The 16,244-nt window shown below is 38.5% G+C and overlaps 1 protein-coding gene across 6 annotated transcripts in view; it reads right to left on the reverse strand.

The window, feature by feature from the left end:
- Positions 1–4,735: 4,735 nt before the first annotated feature.
- The window catches only part of EXPH5 (exophilin 5), a 72,643-nt gene continuing 61,134 nt past the window's right edge, over positions 4,736–16,244 (reverse strand). For all 6 annotated transcript variants that reach the window (XM_019718717.3, XM_074335528.2, XM_019718718.3 and 3 more), the window contains one exon: positions 4,736–13,199. In XM_019718717.3, coding sequence (XP_019574276.3) covers positions 7,807–13,199 — 5,393 coding nt within the window. In that variant the 3' untranslated portion in view covers positions 4,736–7,806. The remainder of the gene's footprint in view (positions 13,200–16,244) is intronic.

Below are 16,244 nucleotides of genomic sequence, written 5' to 3' on the forward strand. Positions count from 1 at the left end.
GTACCTCAGAATGTGACTATTTGAAGACAGGGCCTTTTAAAAGAGGATGAAGTTAAAAGTGGGCCATTAGGGCAGGCCCTAATCCAATCTAATTGGTGTCCTTATAAGAAGGGGAAATTTGGGCACACAGAGAGACCTCAGGGATGCTTGGGCATAGAAGAAAGACCATGCGAGGATGCAGTGAGAAGGCAGCCCTCTGCACTCCAAGGAAATAGACCTCAGGAGAAACCAAGCCTCTAGACATCTTGATCTTGGGCTTCTAGCCTCCAGAACTGTGAGAAAAAAAAATTCTGTTGTTTAAACCACACAATACGTGGTATTTTGTTATGGCAGCCCTAGCAAACTAATATACCCATTAGATCCAGTGGGGACAGTGCAAAGGTCTGTCATGGGTGCCTGCATTGCAAGAGAAGCACATGGAATTTGTCACGTCCAGCACAACGTGGGTTGTGGGGAGGGAGAAGGGGGGGCGCAGGGTTAAGAAAAGACAGTAGTCAGTAATAGAGTGCAAGCACGGGCCAAGAGGAACAGTCTCAGGGACTGAACCCTGAATCGAGCCAACATGTAGTTTTTATTGGTAAACTTCTAAAGAGGTAATGGTTGTTAATCTCAAGATCTGTGTGTTGGGGCAGCTGGTTAGCTCAGTTGGTTAGAGCACAGTGCTGGTTCGATTCCACACGGGCCAGTGAGCTGCGCCTACAACTAGAGTGAAAACAATGACTTGACTTGGAGCTGATGGGTCCTGGAAAAACATACTGTTCCCCAATATTTCCCAATTAAAAAAAAAAAAATGCAAGTACCACCAAAAGATCTGTGTGTTACGTAACCTGCTGGCCATCTTTCTGAAAGTTCCCATTGTGTTCCAGCCTGAACTTTGCCTTCACACACACACACACACACACACACACACACACACACACACACCTCCAAGGAATCCATTGAAGGGGAGGGACCGATATAATTCCATCAGGTCTCAGTTTGCTGAGACTTCCCCTCAAAGGAGCTTTTCCGATCTCTCCATGGGGCCTCAGTTTGCTGAGGTACTGCCTTGTGAAAGCCTGGGAAGAGCGTGGGGGAACAAATGGTTTGGCAGCTGTAAGGCAACAGAATTTAGGGGCTTAACACTTTTAGAGTAAGGTGAATTATGCCTGCTCGCAGTTGGTGGGGAAATACTATGTCATCCTTCGAGGCTGCTCGCTGCAAACAGCTCTGAGAAATGGCATGGGTAAAGAGTGGTCAAGGATTTTACATTCTTGGCATTCCCAGCAAAAAATATTCTGGGATGTTCAGGGCCTATGGCAGATTACCTCTCCCAACATAAGTGTGCCATGTGAAGGCCAGTTAACCTAACTGTGGGAGAATTAAGAGAGGCTTTCTGAAGAAGATGACATCTAGGCTGAAATGTGAACGTCAAAAAGGAATCTGCCGCAGGAAGAGAGAGAGAAGATCTTTCCAGGCAATAGAAAAGTCACACACAAAAATTGAAGTAAATGGCACACTTCAAGAAGTTTCTATTCTCTTTCACATTCATCTCTATATTGAGTTCTAATCTCAGACATACAGAATTATAGTCTGTGTGTGACTCTGGAAGGTCTACATTCATACTTTTATGAATTGCCCTGGCCCCTGGAATCCTCAGATTAAAGCTATGTATACGTCACTGCGATTGATTGTCCAGTCAGTTCATGACATTTCTACCCTTTCTAGTAATTGCTCCTCTGCTTTTACTCCACAATCCACTGTTAACAATGAAGCTTTGTAAAACATCACCTTAACCCATGGCCACAGCTGATTGGCCCATAGCATGGAACCTGTCTCATGCTGAACCAATCAGAATCTTTTCCTTGGGAGTCTAAAATCAGGGTTAAGAGATTTCAGTTAGTAACCGACTGTTCTTTTAAACAGAGGTAATGTAAACTTTACCATATTTTGCCTTGTAGATGAAATGGAAGAGAATTATAGAAAATTCTTGGGGTTTTCTATATAGTGTACTATAAAGGCATGGTACAGTACATAAGCGACATCTCAGTCCTTGGTTTCAGGACTATCCCTGTATCTTTATGATAAATTCCTTTTCTGACATTAGACAATTATCTTATTTTCAATGTCATTGATTAATAAAAACCTTACATGGGTTTAGGCAAGCTTAGATTCCCACAAAATTCATGAATATTTATTTTAATTATTTTAATAATATTTATTCAGCACCCAATTTGTCATACATTCTGCAAGGTGCTGGGGATATAAACTTTGTGCCTCCCCTTCCATTTATTACAGTTACTAGGGTGGATTTTAGGTTGTGAGACAATTGGTTTAAATATTAACTTGCATTCAGCATCTCATGGTATAGGGGTATTTCCTCAGTCACTCATCACTGAACCGATCAATTGTGCTCAGATTCTTAGGGTCATGTGAGAACATTGATTCTTCCACAGTGAATATGTGGTGGTGGTGGTAGTGATGGGTCAGTCAGAGAACGGAGTTCCCAGAGAAAAGAAAAGTGTCTGCTGGATAGACAATTGTATCAGTATCCACTACATAGCTTCAAAACATTTCTAGAAGTACTTCTGAGTTTAGACTATAATGATAGCAAAATCTGGAAAGAATGGTTGGAGAAGAATGCTTAGGGGGAAAATTCATGCTAGCATTTATTTTATTAAAACACAATTGTTTCCTAAAAGTTTTTGTCACAAGGAAAAAAACATTTTTTGTTTTTATCTATAGGGGATGATGGATGTTAAATTTATTGTGGTAACCAGTTCACAGTATATGTAAGTCAAGTCATTTGCTGTACACCTTAAACTTGTACAGTATTATGTGTCACTTACATCTCAATAAAACTGAAAAAACACAATGTTTCACAAAATCAAGTACAAATTTTAATTTTTAAAAAAAATAACTCATTAAATATTCTGCATAGTAAATCTTTTTTAAAAATCACTTTTCATTTTTTCATCTGTATACCCACTAATATATAATTCTAAGCACATAATATAATCACAATTATACACACGCTTGTATTTCTATATATACGTATGTGTGTGTATTTACTGTTTCTTTATTTTTTGGAGGGGGTCTTGGCTACACGCCCTCTCTCTTTTCTGCAGTTCTTCTTCTTTTTTTTTTTTTAACTTTTAAAAAATCTATTTTAAGTGTGTTTTTCCAGGACCCATCACCTCCAAGTCAAGTAGTTGTTTCAATCTAGATGTGGAGGGCACAGCTCACAGTGGCCCATGCAGGGGTCTAATCGGCAACCTTGTTGTTAAGAGCACTGGTGCTCTAACCAACTGAGCTAACCGGCTGCCCCTTTTCTGCCGTTCTTGAACATACCTTCCAACACCTGCTGTTCCTCCATTTACCCGTTACCCCTTGGCCACAAAGCAGCAGACATTAATAGCTAGTATCTATCCCTCCATATGTATACATGCATATGAAGGTGTTTTGGTTAATGCTTTACAAAGATGAGATTTTGCTTTTCTCATTCAACAATATTCATGCAAATTCTTCAGAATCCACTTATATAGCTTTATTTTATTCTTTCTAATGGTTTCATAATATTACATATGTGTATATTCCATAATATAGTCAATCATTTTTTTTATCATGTTTCCACTTTTTGCCACCATGAACAGTGTAGCAATAAATTTTTTTTTTTTTAATTGGGGAAGGGGAACAGGACTTTATTGGGGAACAGTGTGTACTTCCGGGACTTTTTTCCAAGACCAGTTGTTGTCCTTTCAATCTTAGTTGTGGAGGGCGCAGTTCAGCTCCAGGTCCAGTTGCCGTTGTTAGTTGCAGGGGGTGCAGCCCACCATCCCTTGCGGGAGTCAAGGAGTCGAACTGACAACCTTGTGGTTGAGCGCCCACTGGCCCATGTGGGGATCGAACCGGCAGCCTTCGGAGTTAAGAGCACGGAGCTCCAACTGCCTGAGCCACCAGGCCGGCCCCAATAAAATTCTTATGTGTAAGTTTATAATACTAGTGCTTTTATATCTGTTGATTTCTGGGGGAAATGAATATGGCGATACAGTGTATTGGCTCACTCAACTTCCTAATTCTGCATCTTCCTGTTCAGAACAGAGATAGCAGCTCCCATAATAATCCAATTCTGTCAGGATTTTAGAAAATGGTCCTGAAATTTCAGCTTAATGTCTATTTCCTCAGCCCTACCAATGTGTTTGTGAGCAAAGTACTATATATACTCTTTAATAAATCCTTTTCTATTTGAACCGCGTAGAGAGGATTATATTATCTACAAGTATTCAAGATGATGACACTCTCCTGTCCTTGGTAGGAAAATGACTTTGGGTTGCTTTTGTAGCAAAGATAAATTCTATTAATTTATTAAGCAGGAATTAACATTGCATGTCTGATATTATACTTGGAAAGACCTGCTTATCTTTCATCAGTGCTCCTGGGCAGCAGATGACCTAACTCCGCGTAGTTCCCTCTTCCTCTGGAAATGTGGGAACTTTCAGAGAAATGCCAGACTTTATTCATTCCTCCTCTATAAGGCAACCAGGTACAATGATCTCATTTTATAGGTTGGTTGCTTTTAGGTACAAATAGAAGAAGAGAGAAGTCGCTTTTTTTCAATATACTCATATAGCTGATCTCATTCAATAGCTACCAGAAAGATTTGTATCCCACCCCTACTTTTGTTATTTTTCCTGAAATGTTCACACTTACAAATCATCATTTGAGGATGGGAATAAACACTAAGTCAAGCAGCACATCTATTTAAAACATTTATTTCAGCACAGGCATTATTTTAAATTTGCACTTTGTCTTATAACACATTTAATATCTAGAGAACAGGTTTGAGAACAAGTACATAAAAGGATTATTTGACAACATTTTAACAAAAGTGCTTAAGGCTTATTTGTTTCAGAACACAGAAGTGCCAGTCACAGAGCTCCGAAGTAGTAATACATTACAAACTTGCTTAGAAGGTAAAATATTTACATATTTACACTGTACATTTAAGTCAGATATTCTGAAGCATTATTACTATTATTAACAATAAACTCTGAGCAATAAGGCCTCTTTAACCGTCCGGCATTCAAAGGAGTATATTATTTTTATGGAGGTGTGGCTTTTCCAATTTCATTCCCATCTTCACCGCAACCTACATGGACTTTCTTTCACCACCTCCAATAGTAGCACATAGCTCCTACACAAAGTAGCTTTTATTGACTTACCATCAGTCAAAACCTTGTTAGTAGCAGTGAAGTTTTATTAATATCAATGTATTTACAATGTAAGACCAAAAATTATTTAGAAGAAAGTCTAACAATTAATCTAATTAAGCCCTCTTTTAAATGGACTTTACATGTAAAATTTATGGTTATAGAAGTCCATTATCTAACCAAGTTAATAATTTATCAGGTACTTATTTTTATTGATTCCCTCGTGGTTTACTCCATTTATGTGAATATTCATTTTTAATAATGATTACATCTTTTAGAAAACAAGTTGTAACTATAAAAATGACATAAATTACTATAGCTACATCAAAAATGAATATTAAAAAGCAGCAGTCTGTATGTTAAAATACATAGAAATTTGCTATACTTCTTTAACGAAGTGTTTTATAAAAGTATAAAACTATAGAAGGTGCTATTTTCATGAATTTTCTGTGTTCTTGATTCTTGAGCCAAACGAACAAGCAAACATTACAAATAGTGCAAGTGAGTATTGACCATTAAATCACCTTTGAGTTCAGATACCGTAGATTCTAGTGCAAAGAACCAGGGCCCCAAAGTGATTGTTCATTGTCACTTTAACTCAGTTTCATTAAAGACATCGAGTTACAATACCAATACAGCCTAAACTCAGTGAAATATAAGCAAACTTCATTTCCCCTTTTGTAGCATACATGTAGACTGAGTATCTGCTGAAATAGAACTTGTAAGCTGATCATTAAAAAAAAGTCAAGACTCTTCATATTAAAATATTAACTGAATATCTTTACATAAAAACATAGGTCATGGTTTATGAAAATTTTACTTAATCAGATAAATAGAAAATAGGGAAAGGTAGCATTTACAAATATACATAAAAGAAAGAACAAAATGTTATTTATTCTTTACTAGACAAATTTAAGTTGAAAAATTCTGAAGAGTTGATTTGAAATTCTATTATCTGTCTCTTTAAGCTCAAGACTGGTCAGAGCCTGAAGTTGAAAACAATTTACAGATTGAAGGAGTAGCTTTCATGTTAGTTGCCACATCTTCATTAGTTTTGAGTTGCATGGGAACAATGTGAACTTGCCCTGGCATTTTGCTTCTAGGCAATGATTAAGAAGATAATGATAGTATAGTTCTTTCTTGAACTTGATCAGTTCCAGATCTTTATATACTTACCAACACCTATCATTATCCTTAATTTATATGGATGAAACAGACGAGGTGAGAAAAACGGAAAATAAAATTAGATCAGGAGCCAATATAAACCAAACAAGAAGTCCACTCATATTGACCCTCACAGGACTACGGTCAGGGCTGGCATACTTTCTGCAGCAAATTCTCTTCACTGCCATTTGTTGGTCTTTATTCTGATTAGGAGGAGAGAAATCTGCAGAAGTGCTGCACAGCAACTAAAGAGTTAGGGAAATCAAGTTCTCAGGGGGTATGAGAAGTTATTTAGTCTAAAAAAATTATTGAAAGAATCGTAGTGATAAGCCCTTAAAAGCTCTGCCTTCTAATTGCCCAAGGGTTTGGTAAATGATCTGGCAAAGAAGCCTGTGAATCTCAGGGAGTCAGATCTGATTTAGCAGCACTTTAGGGACATGGCCAAGCCTACCACCCATACTTGTGACTAAAATGCCCCACATGGGAAGTGAAGAAAATAGAAAAATGGATAGTTCTGGAGAAATGGGAAAAAACAGTTGCTGAGAGGCCTGAAGTAAGACGAGTCTCATGGAGTCGTGTCTACTTATCTCCCCTCCCCAGTTATATTTCATCCCTAAGCAGCAACTCCACAGCCAAGCCACCTTCTTTACACTCAGGTTGCCTGGCTCAGTCCTTGACTTGATTAAAATTCAGTTGTTAGCAATTCAGCCAATTCCTACAAACTATTTCAAAGGAATTCCTAGGAGTACTAAGTGTTGTTTGGCTTACTAGGGATTCAGTTTCTCATCTATAATCTCAACAAGCACTTCAAACATCTGCCTCCCTGGCTCCACTATAGATATAATAGGATGTCCTCATGAAAATTCCCTTATCTTTGTTTGAAAGGAAAAAACAAAACAAAACAAAAACCCAAACCCTAAATCTCCTAAATGTTGGTGAGTCAAACAGGATGATAATATTTACTCCACTGTCATTATCCCTACATTTTATTTAATGGCCTGAGTATGGGCTATGGACCAGAGGAGGCAATATAGTGTTTTGCAGTTGTGCTGGGTAACTGGTAAGTTTCGTATGTGCTTGGGATATTAGGGTTGTAAATCACAATGAAAAGTGTAAAAAAAGTTAGGGGGAAAGTACAGCAGAAAGCCAAAATTGGACAGCAAATTAGAGACTAAGTTGGGGGTGGGGGAGGAAGGCCAAGGATATATTATATGACATATATACAAAGGAAGAAAACAGCAGAGAATCCCTCAAAACAGGAAGAAGTTGCTCTAGAATTCAGGAAGTGTGTATATAGGCAGTGGAGGGAACAACAAAAAAATTGGTTTGTTTCAGAGCAGGGCCTTCCCAGATAGATAGTTTTATATCTGTCCTCCCCATGGACATACACATTTACACTTTATTTCCATTATAAGCTTTTGGTGAAAAGGTTGTGCATTTTACTGAAAAGTCCTCATAGTTCTGACTCTTTGTCATTTTCATCCAGGTAGTATTCATCATCTGTGGTTGTGTCTGTGTCACAATCTGAGTCTATTGGATCCTCTTCATAGATATTAAGTGGTACACTTGGAGATAAGCCATCTCCTGGCATCTGAGTGCTGGGACAACGTGAGCTTGATAACTCTGTTGGTTTAGGAGAGTTAATGACATCATCTTTCAGGAAGCCAGGGTTCTTAAGAAAACTGGGTTTCCATAATCTTCCTTGTGTGAGTGACCTCTTTACATTCTCCAAGAAAGCCAACTGTTGTTCTTTCCCAAAAATCCCATAATCGATAGGTCTGGATATAGATGTTGCAGACTTGGGACTCGTTTTTGTCCTGCCACTGTACAAAGCCCAACTTTCATTTTCATTGTAAGAGGAAAGTTCAGAAAAAAATTTGAATCTTTGACTGTCCCCACTGTTGTTTGAGAATTCATTCCCAACGGTCAGTCGGCTCAGGGCATTATCTATAGAAGTGCTTTCAGAAAAATGGCGCTCCCTGGCTTTTGGAGGATGACTTTTGCGAAATGCATCACCGTGTACACTGATGTTTTTTAAACTCTTTGAACGATAGGGGTGTGCCTCAGGTTCCCACTGCAGAGATGCAGTACTCCTTTGTTGTTGCTGACAACTGGCCAGCGGCATGCTTACTATAGATTTCTCTGCAGGTTCCAATGGAAAATGACGGTTCAGTCCCCTCTGATGGTCAAAGAAGTCTGCTTCCCTGCGGCTGGTGAGTGTGGGTTGGACCAGGGTTCCTGACTCTCTTTCCAAAATCTGAGCTACTGTCACATCTTTAGAATTCTCATAGTTTGGTCTTGATTCTGAGATATTTTTAAACTCATTCTGATGTGGTTGTGAAATGCTGTTAGACTTCTGATTGCTTAAGTGTGTAGAAGCTTCTCTGTTGGGTGTTACGGTTACCTGGAGAGGGTTGTCAGATATCTCCGCATCTAGTCCATCATTACTCAACCCACTTTCACCCGTGGATTCTGTGGACATTGCAGCAGGCTCAGAGGACCGCGGGTTGCACTCTGGTGTGCCAAGAGATAAACCACCGATGTCAGAGCTGTTCCCGCTTTGGGGGAAAATAGCACCTACATGCTTTCTGGGGCTTAAGTCTTTAGCTGGAAATTTTCTGCTTGCTTTGGACCTGGCTGCTAGTCTGTGTTTAACTGAAGATCTGTTTTTCCCTCTTTCTAGGTTATCCAAGTTGGTTTCATTTTCATTACTTCTTGCAGGAAGTGAAAGTTGATCCCATGCCAACCTCTGCCTTTCATCTTTAGCCTTGCTGTTCTCTGTCAAATTTAACTCCTGACTTCTTTGTGGTAGTTCTCTGGGTTCAAACTGCAAACTGTCTAAATCTTGTTCACCTGAATAAGTCTCCTTATCAAGCTGTAGTTTATGCAAAGCTGGAGTAAGAGCAAAGACTTGGCTTTCTGAGTCAGAAAGTGCTTTCTCAGTCTTTTTTTGGAAATCTGCTGCAATTTCCCCTCTGACTTTTCTAGGCTGCGATCCATTGGAGCTGTCATCTTTAGCTATACCAGTAATATCTTTCTGAAGACACTTTCTACTTCCAGTAGTTGTCATGGCTATATCACTACCTGCACACTCCCCAGAACTTCTTCTGGTTTGGGGATTTTCAACATTCTCTTCTGAGTGGGCTGGAAGATTTGAAGGACCACTGTTACTTGATTTAATGGATTTCTCGTAATTTTCAGATTTCTCTTCTGTAACTTTTTTTCCTTGAAGCATTGATGAAGTATGCAGTGTTCCACTTTTCAATTTTTTCCCTCTCTCTTTCCTGTTTTGTGAATCACCTAGAGGTTTTTTAGCTAAGTTATCTGGGGAAATCTCTCTAGTTTTAGATTCTCCTTTACGATGAGAAACATCTGCTTCAATAGAAGCCATTTCCTGGAATGTAGATTCTGAGGGTCCAATACTTGGTAATTGTAAAACAGTCACATTTTCAGTGTTGTGCGAAAGACAATGGCTGTTTTCCTGAGAAGAGCTGACCTGTATCTTTAGATCTTCAGATGAAGGTGTTCCTGACTGCTCTTGTGTAGAATAATTTAATTTGTCTTTTTCTAACACATTAGGAAATGTTTCAGTTCCCACTTCAGTTGATTTTGTAAGTGAATCGATATTTTGTGTATACTTTTGAAGGAGGTCACGGAATTTTTTGCTATGTTTCCTTGGCAGAGTGTAATATATTGAAACTACCTCAAGACATTTTACATTATCTTCATCACGAGAAACAGAAAACATACTAGTAGTCTTAAAGTTATGTAATGTTTTCCCACTTTTCTCCCCTGACATATCTGAAGAAAAAGGTAAAGGGTTTTCATTTGAAAGGGAAAATATACCTGTCTTGGAGGCAGCCATTTTACCATCTTTTTCAGTGCATTCTTGAGGGTATTCCTTTTGGTGGGGTCTTCTGGTTAAAGAACAATCCCTAACAGATGAGTTACTTTCCAAAGGATTAATGGTTTTCTCCCAAGGCCTTAGTATTACAGCAGAAGCATCTGTGTCTGAGACCAAGCATTTTTTTCTTTCATCTCTTACAACTGAGAAACCTGGTACCCCTGAAGGACATGACACAGCCCTCTTGATGAGGAATGGAAGTGGTCCTTCTCTAATGGAAGCAGATCCAATATCTGCCATATTTGTCATTCGCTCTGTGGCTTCATGTGGTACTGAGACTGAGTCTGAAACTACTTTGGAACAACTGCTTTCTGACACAGAAGAACTGTGACTACATTTGCTTGCTGTGTCCTTCCCTACTGGACTTTCCACATTATTTTCAGTTTGGAGTGGAAGTGGCTCATTCCTAAATGAAGAAACCATCTTACTTTCTGACTCCCTGCTATCAATGAGAAAACTGGCTGTTTTTCTTGGTAAGGTACAATAAATTGTGTGATGCTCAGGAGCCTTGGAATCACTTTGATTCACGTCATTGAAGCTACTGCTGTCACTTGTGGGTGTTGATTTACTTTCTGTTTTGCTTAACTTTTCAATATAGGATATACGTCGTCTTACTTTTCCTTTTACCTTTCCAACCCTGAAAGGAGGGCATTTGACAACATCAACCACTTCATTATGTATAGGCACACAGCTGTGATCACTCTTTTGATTTTCTGAGGGGTTTGGGACTAAATGATTATTTTTATTCTTGTTATCATTGTCTTTTTCTTCTCTTTCTCCCTGAGATGGATCTTTGCCTGAAGGAGTTTTTTTGGAGAACACTGTAGTTGAAGGAACCACCAGTGCATTAAGGAAAGAATTATTTGATGGTGAGGAATCTGGTAGTGTACCTGATGACAGACATAAGGAATCACATGGGATGTTGTGACTGGCAGCTGACTTGCTACCGTTGGTTAAATGAGTTTTGGAACATTGTTCTTTCTCGGTCTCTAAAACTGCAAGCTTTGCTGGAGCCTGTACATTTTGATTATCAGTAGGTTCGGAGCTCCAGTGCTTATTTGTAATAATGCTTGAAATATCTTCATTACTTACTCTTAATTCCTGGGGACAACCTTGTTTGGGGCTGGAAAAAGATGATGGTATCCTGCTTTCCCGAATGAAAGAAAGGGATGTTGCTGAGCCAAGTTTTCTGTTTTCAATATAACTCTTATCTGTTTTTAGTTCATTGGCTTTATCTCTCTGTGATATGTGAATTTTGGAGATATCTTTCCTGGAAGTGACGCTAGGTGACTTTTTTGAACTTACTGTAGTAGACGTATTAAAAACAAATCTGTTGCTCTTGGCTGAGTCTTGGGAAAGAGGATTTTGAAAATCAGCCAAAGGGTCAGAGGTTACTGTCTGTGAAACAGGTTGGGGCATTTCACTTGCTGTGTTTGTGTGGTCCATCTTGTTTAGTTGTTTGTCTTTTTCTAAAACAGATTCATTCAAATCTTTCTCGTTATTCACTCCTGTGACCAAAATATTGGGTTGGCTTTCCAAAAGAGGTGGAGAATCAAATGAATTGCTATTGGTCACAGTGACTTCTGTGTAGTTTCTCATTGGAAGAGAAGCAGGCTTAATTTTCTTCAAAGTGACTGTAGAATTCTGAAAGTTGGGACTCTGAGAAGTCCCTTTGTCATCAGGAATCTGGGGGAAGGAAGTTCTGAATGAGGATACTAGAGTCTGAGCAATTCCAAATGAGTAAGGATCTTTGTTGACATGTACTTCTATAGAGCTGTCCTGTTGACATTCTAACCCACCAGATTTGATGGGGCTTGAACCAGTCACGGAGCAAACATTTTGTGTGTTGAAATGAGTCATCTGGTTCTCATTACCTTGTGACACTTCCATGCTCTCCAGTGTGGATGTCTGAGAATCAAATTGCCAGGGATGTGGCTCTTCTTGGTCTCTGGAAACATTGGTTCTGTAACTATGAGAAAATGATCCCCCGTGTTGAGAAGAAACACTATGGCCATGACCAGCTGATGCACTACTTGCTTCAGGTGAAGTCATTTCAAAGTCTCTGTCAGAAGAAGTGAATGCTTTCCTGCTTTGATGAAAGCCAGACCAGGTAGAATGTTCTTCCTGCTGGCCCCAAAAAGGACTTTGTCCAAATCTCTGTTCCCTGCTTCGTCCAAAGGTATTGCTAAAGAAAGATCTAGCAAATGGGTTGTCTTGATGGTAGAATGGCATATTCTCTGAGTTTTCAAATGGGTCAGGACTCATTGCATTATTTGTGGGGGAATTTAAACCAACATTTTGGTAAACACTCTGCGAACAGTAAAATTTATATCTCCTCTTGTCCTGAAAACACCTGGGATATGTATATTGGTCAGCAGGGTCAACTTCCATTGGTGATGGTGCCGTCAGCAACTCTTCCTGGTTCTGCCTATCTCTAGAAAAATCTGATCTATTCCATATGATGGATGATAAAGGACTTCTCTTTGGGCTCTGCTGGTGGTTTGGTGGTATAAATCCACTCTTGTTCTGAGTTGTGGTTGGAAAATGTAAGCTTCTTGCTGTGAAATGCCCTGTGGCTGGTGAGGCTAATCGTTGCCTGCTATCAAAACACAGAGAAGTACTACCAAAAGTATTCTTTTGCATATAATCTTCTTTTAAGACTCTGGGCTCCCTCGTCCTGTACATATCATAAATTGTCCGTGTTCTAGGAGAAAAGGTTTTAAAACCTTCTCTAGGAGTTCTTGGTCTTAGGATATCATAGATAGACATATTAGAAGTTTCGTTATAGTGATTTTTGTTCCTTCCTGTGATATTACCATGTCTGTTCCCACTGGAGTAAAAATGACTGAACTGTGTTCTTGATCCGTAGTTGAGAGGTGTTGTGGTATTCACTGAACTTGGATATTGTTCCTGAGCCAGTTTGCTATCCAAGTCATCTAAAACTGAAAGGAGAATATGAGTGAACTTTTTTGCATAACATTTTATACTCTAATAATAATTTGAGTTATTGAGGTCCCTCTTCAAGAAACATAATCATTTATAATTTTATTTTTGTAATATTATCATAAGTGTGGTGATATTAGTTTTGATTATGTTAGTCTGACTTTTACAAACCTGTAATAGAAGTTGCTTTTTCATACTTTTCCAAATTATACTTTTTCAAAGTTAACCTTCCATAATGCCTTAAGGACATAAAGCTACATTTTCTTTTTTTATAAGAACAAATTTTAGTCATGGTTTCTTTTGGTATATCTTTTGTATCATATGTAGCTAAAACATTTCCAACTGTGTTTATCTCAGAGGATTGTAACAGAAATTAGAGTCTATAAATAATATGTGACTTCTCAGTTATACTGCTAAGAAAACAGCATTACCACCAAAAGTTTAGCACCTAATTTATAAGCACACTTATTTGGATGGATTTGAGCAATACATAAAATTTAAAGTTCTATACAATATTGTTAAATGATATGCTAATAGTAGGTTGTTTTCTCTGAAAAAAGTAGACTGCTTAGCATAGCACTTTCTCTGTATCAGGCACAGTTCTAAGCACTTAATTTATTAATTCATTAAACCCTCACATAACCTGATGAGATTGGTACTATTACTAGTCTCATTTTATAAATGAGGAAACTGAGACACAAAGCAATTAAATAAGTTGTTGAGATCACACAGGTACGTAGTAAGTGGATCCAGGCAGTCTGTCTCCCGAGTCCTTGCAAGCAACCACTGTACAATGCCACCCTGCGCCATAAAAATTCACTTTTCATTTTTTCTTTTAATGAGTTGAAAGGATGATTTCACTATGAGTGCACAATGTTACAAGGATGTGAAATTGCCATTGTGAAACAATGTACTCTCTGTGGCAAGGCTGGAGAGTGGTATCCAAATTAGGGCCCAGTGACCTCCTTAATTAATATAAGACCCGATCTTATTTTACTGTAAGACTGGGTCTATAATATAATATAATATAATATAATATAATATAATATAATATAATATAATATAATACTTGGTCTTATATTAATTTTTGCTCCAAAAGACGCATTAGAGCTGATTGTCCGGCTGGGTCTTATTTTCAGAGAAACACGGTATTAAGTCTGTACAGCCAGCAGAAGAACTAACCTTGAGCATTAAGGATCTTTAACTAAGGAATTCTTTAGGGAATCATCCTATCAATGCTTCAATGAAGAAATATTTACCTCCAGTCTCTGAAATAATTTACTTCACATATCCACTAATAAAATAAGCAATGCCAAACTATAAGGTGGGACAAAAAAATTTTTTAATTAAAAATTAAAAAACAAAAACTATGTAATGAGTAAAAATCTACCTTTAAAATAGGTAGATTTATAATAAAATCTCTTTGATTTCTGTTCTCTCTTTCAAGTTGTTCAGAAATAGTTTTTTTGCTGACAACAAAAGCAATGTCATTGTAGTAAAACATACAGGAAAGCATAACAAAAGAAGTAAAATCACCTGGAATCCTCCCCAGAGGTAACCACTCTTAACATCTCCACAGTAAGATTTTAAATTATTCAAAGTCACTTGGAATCCCAAATTAACAATGCTGTTTTATTCTCTACTCTTGAGGTTAAAAAAAAAAAGTTTGTTCTGCTTCTCTTTATTTTCAGAAGCCAAGTCATTTTTTATTTTTTTTTTTTCCATTTCATAAACAGTAGCTCTCTTCTGCTAGCAAAACATTTGTCTTAAAACAGAGATTTTCCTTTGGGTCTTTTTTCCGAAGCAAGTTCTCTGCCAGGAACCATCTTACTAAAAGTAGTCCCTAGGTTGACTATCCAGCTGGGTGTCTCTCACCACCCTACTCATCCCAACGATGGGGCCAAGGTGATGTCATTGTATTTGCAAATTGAATTTAGCTCCTCAAGGTAAAGCTGGTGAATGACTTCAGAGTTCACTTGTCAAATGGCCAGGCTTATTTTGATACAGAATAACCTCTGTAAAGGGGAGCTATGCTTATATAAAAATAGCATGTAGTACTTTTGGAATCTGTTTCAGTCTTTATTGTTATCTATGACCCAAGGCTAATTGTTTAATAACAATTATATTTCATCACAGTGCATTTAGGTAGGTCCTAATCAGTAGCAATAAAAGTTTATTAATAACAGTATACTTTATAGACGTATTTCTAAAGTTGTATTTCCTTTTCACCTGATGTTAAATATTCAACATGATTACCATAGATTTATCAGCCTTGATATTAGAATGTTTGCTTAGATCATATTTAAATATAAGATTCTTGGGGCAGCCGGATGGCTCAGCTGGTTAGAGAGTGAGTTCTTAACAACAGGGTTGCTAGTTTGATTCCCACATGGGCCAGTGAGCTGCGCCCTCCACAACTAGATTGAAGACAATGAGCTGCCGCTAAGCTCCTGGAGGGGCAGCCGGCTGGCTCAGTTGGTTAGAGTGTGAACTCTCAACAACAAGGTTGCTGGTTCAATTTCCACAGTGGATGGCGACTGGACTTGGAGCTGAGCTGCACCTTCCACAACTAGATTGAAGGACAATGAGTTGGAGCTGATGGGCCCTGGAGAAACACACTGTTCCCCAATGTTGCCATGCAGCAGCCTACCCGTCTGTCCCCATCGTACCTACTCCTAAAGAAAAGAGAGTCTGTGAGATGGATCCTTTCATGGACTTTGCTTCACCTTTGTGCTTACACATTATGTCTCCCTGTTTGGCCCCAAAGGATGACTGGTTAATCAATGACAGGTAAGATTCCTCAAGGAAGGAACAACCTAAGCCAGACACAGTCACATAGGGGCCACCTGGAGAACTCACAGGGTTGATAGAGGTGGGCACAGACCCCCACCTTCCACTGGCTAAGGAGAGCTTCTGCCTCTGTGGCTACATTCCTTCCCACATCCTGCTTAGGAAGAGATTCAATGATGTGATAACATCAGCTCTCCATCTATTCATATGCATAAAGGTTTTGTCACTTGGGGAGGTACATATATCCTGAGACT

The sequence above is a fragment of the Rhinolophus sinicus genome, chromosome 14, assembly GCF_057876585.1.
Source record: "Rhinolophus sinicus isolate RSI-liver-muscle chromosome 14, RSI-T2T, whole genome shotgun sequence".
NCBI lineage: Eukaryota > Metazoa > Chordata > Mammalia > Chiroptera > Rhinolophidae > Rhinolophus > Rhinolophus sinicus.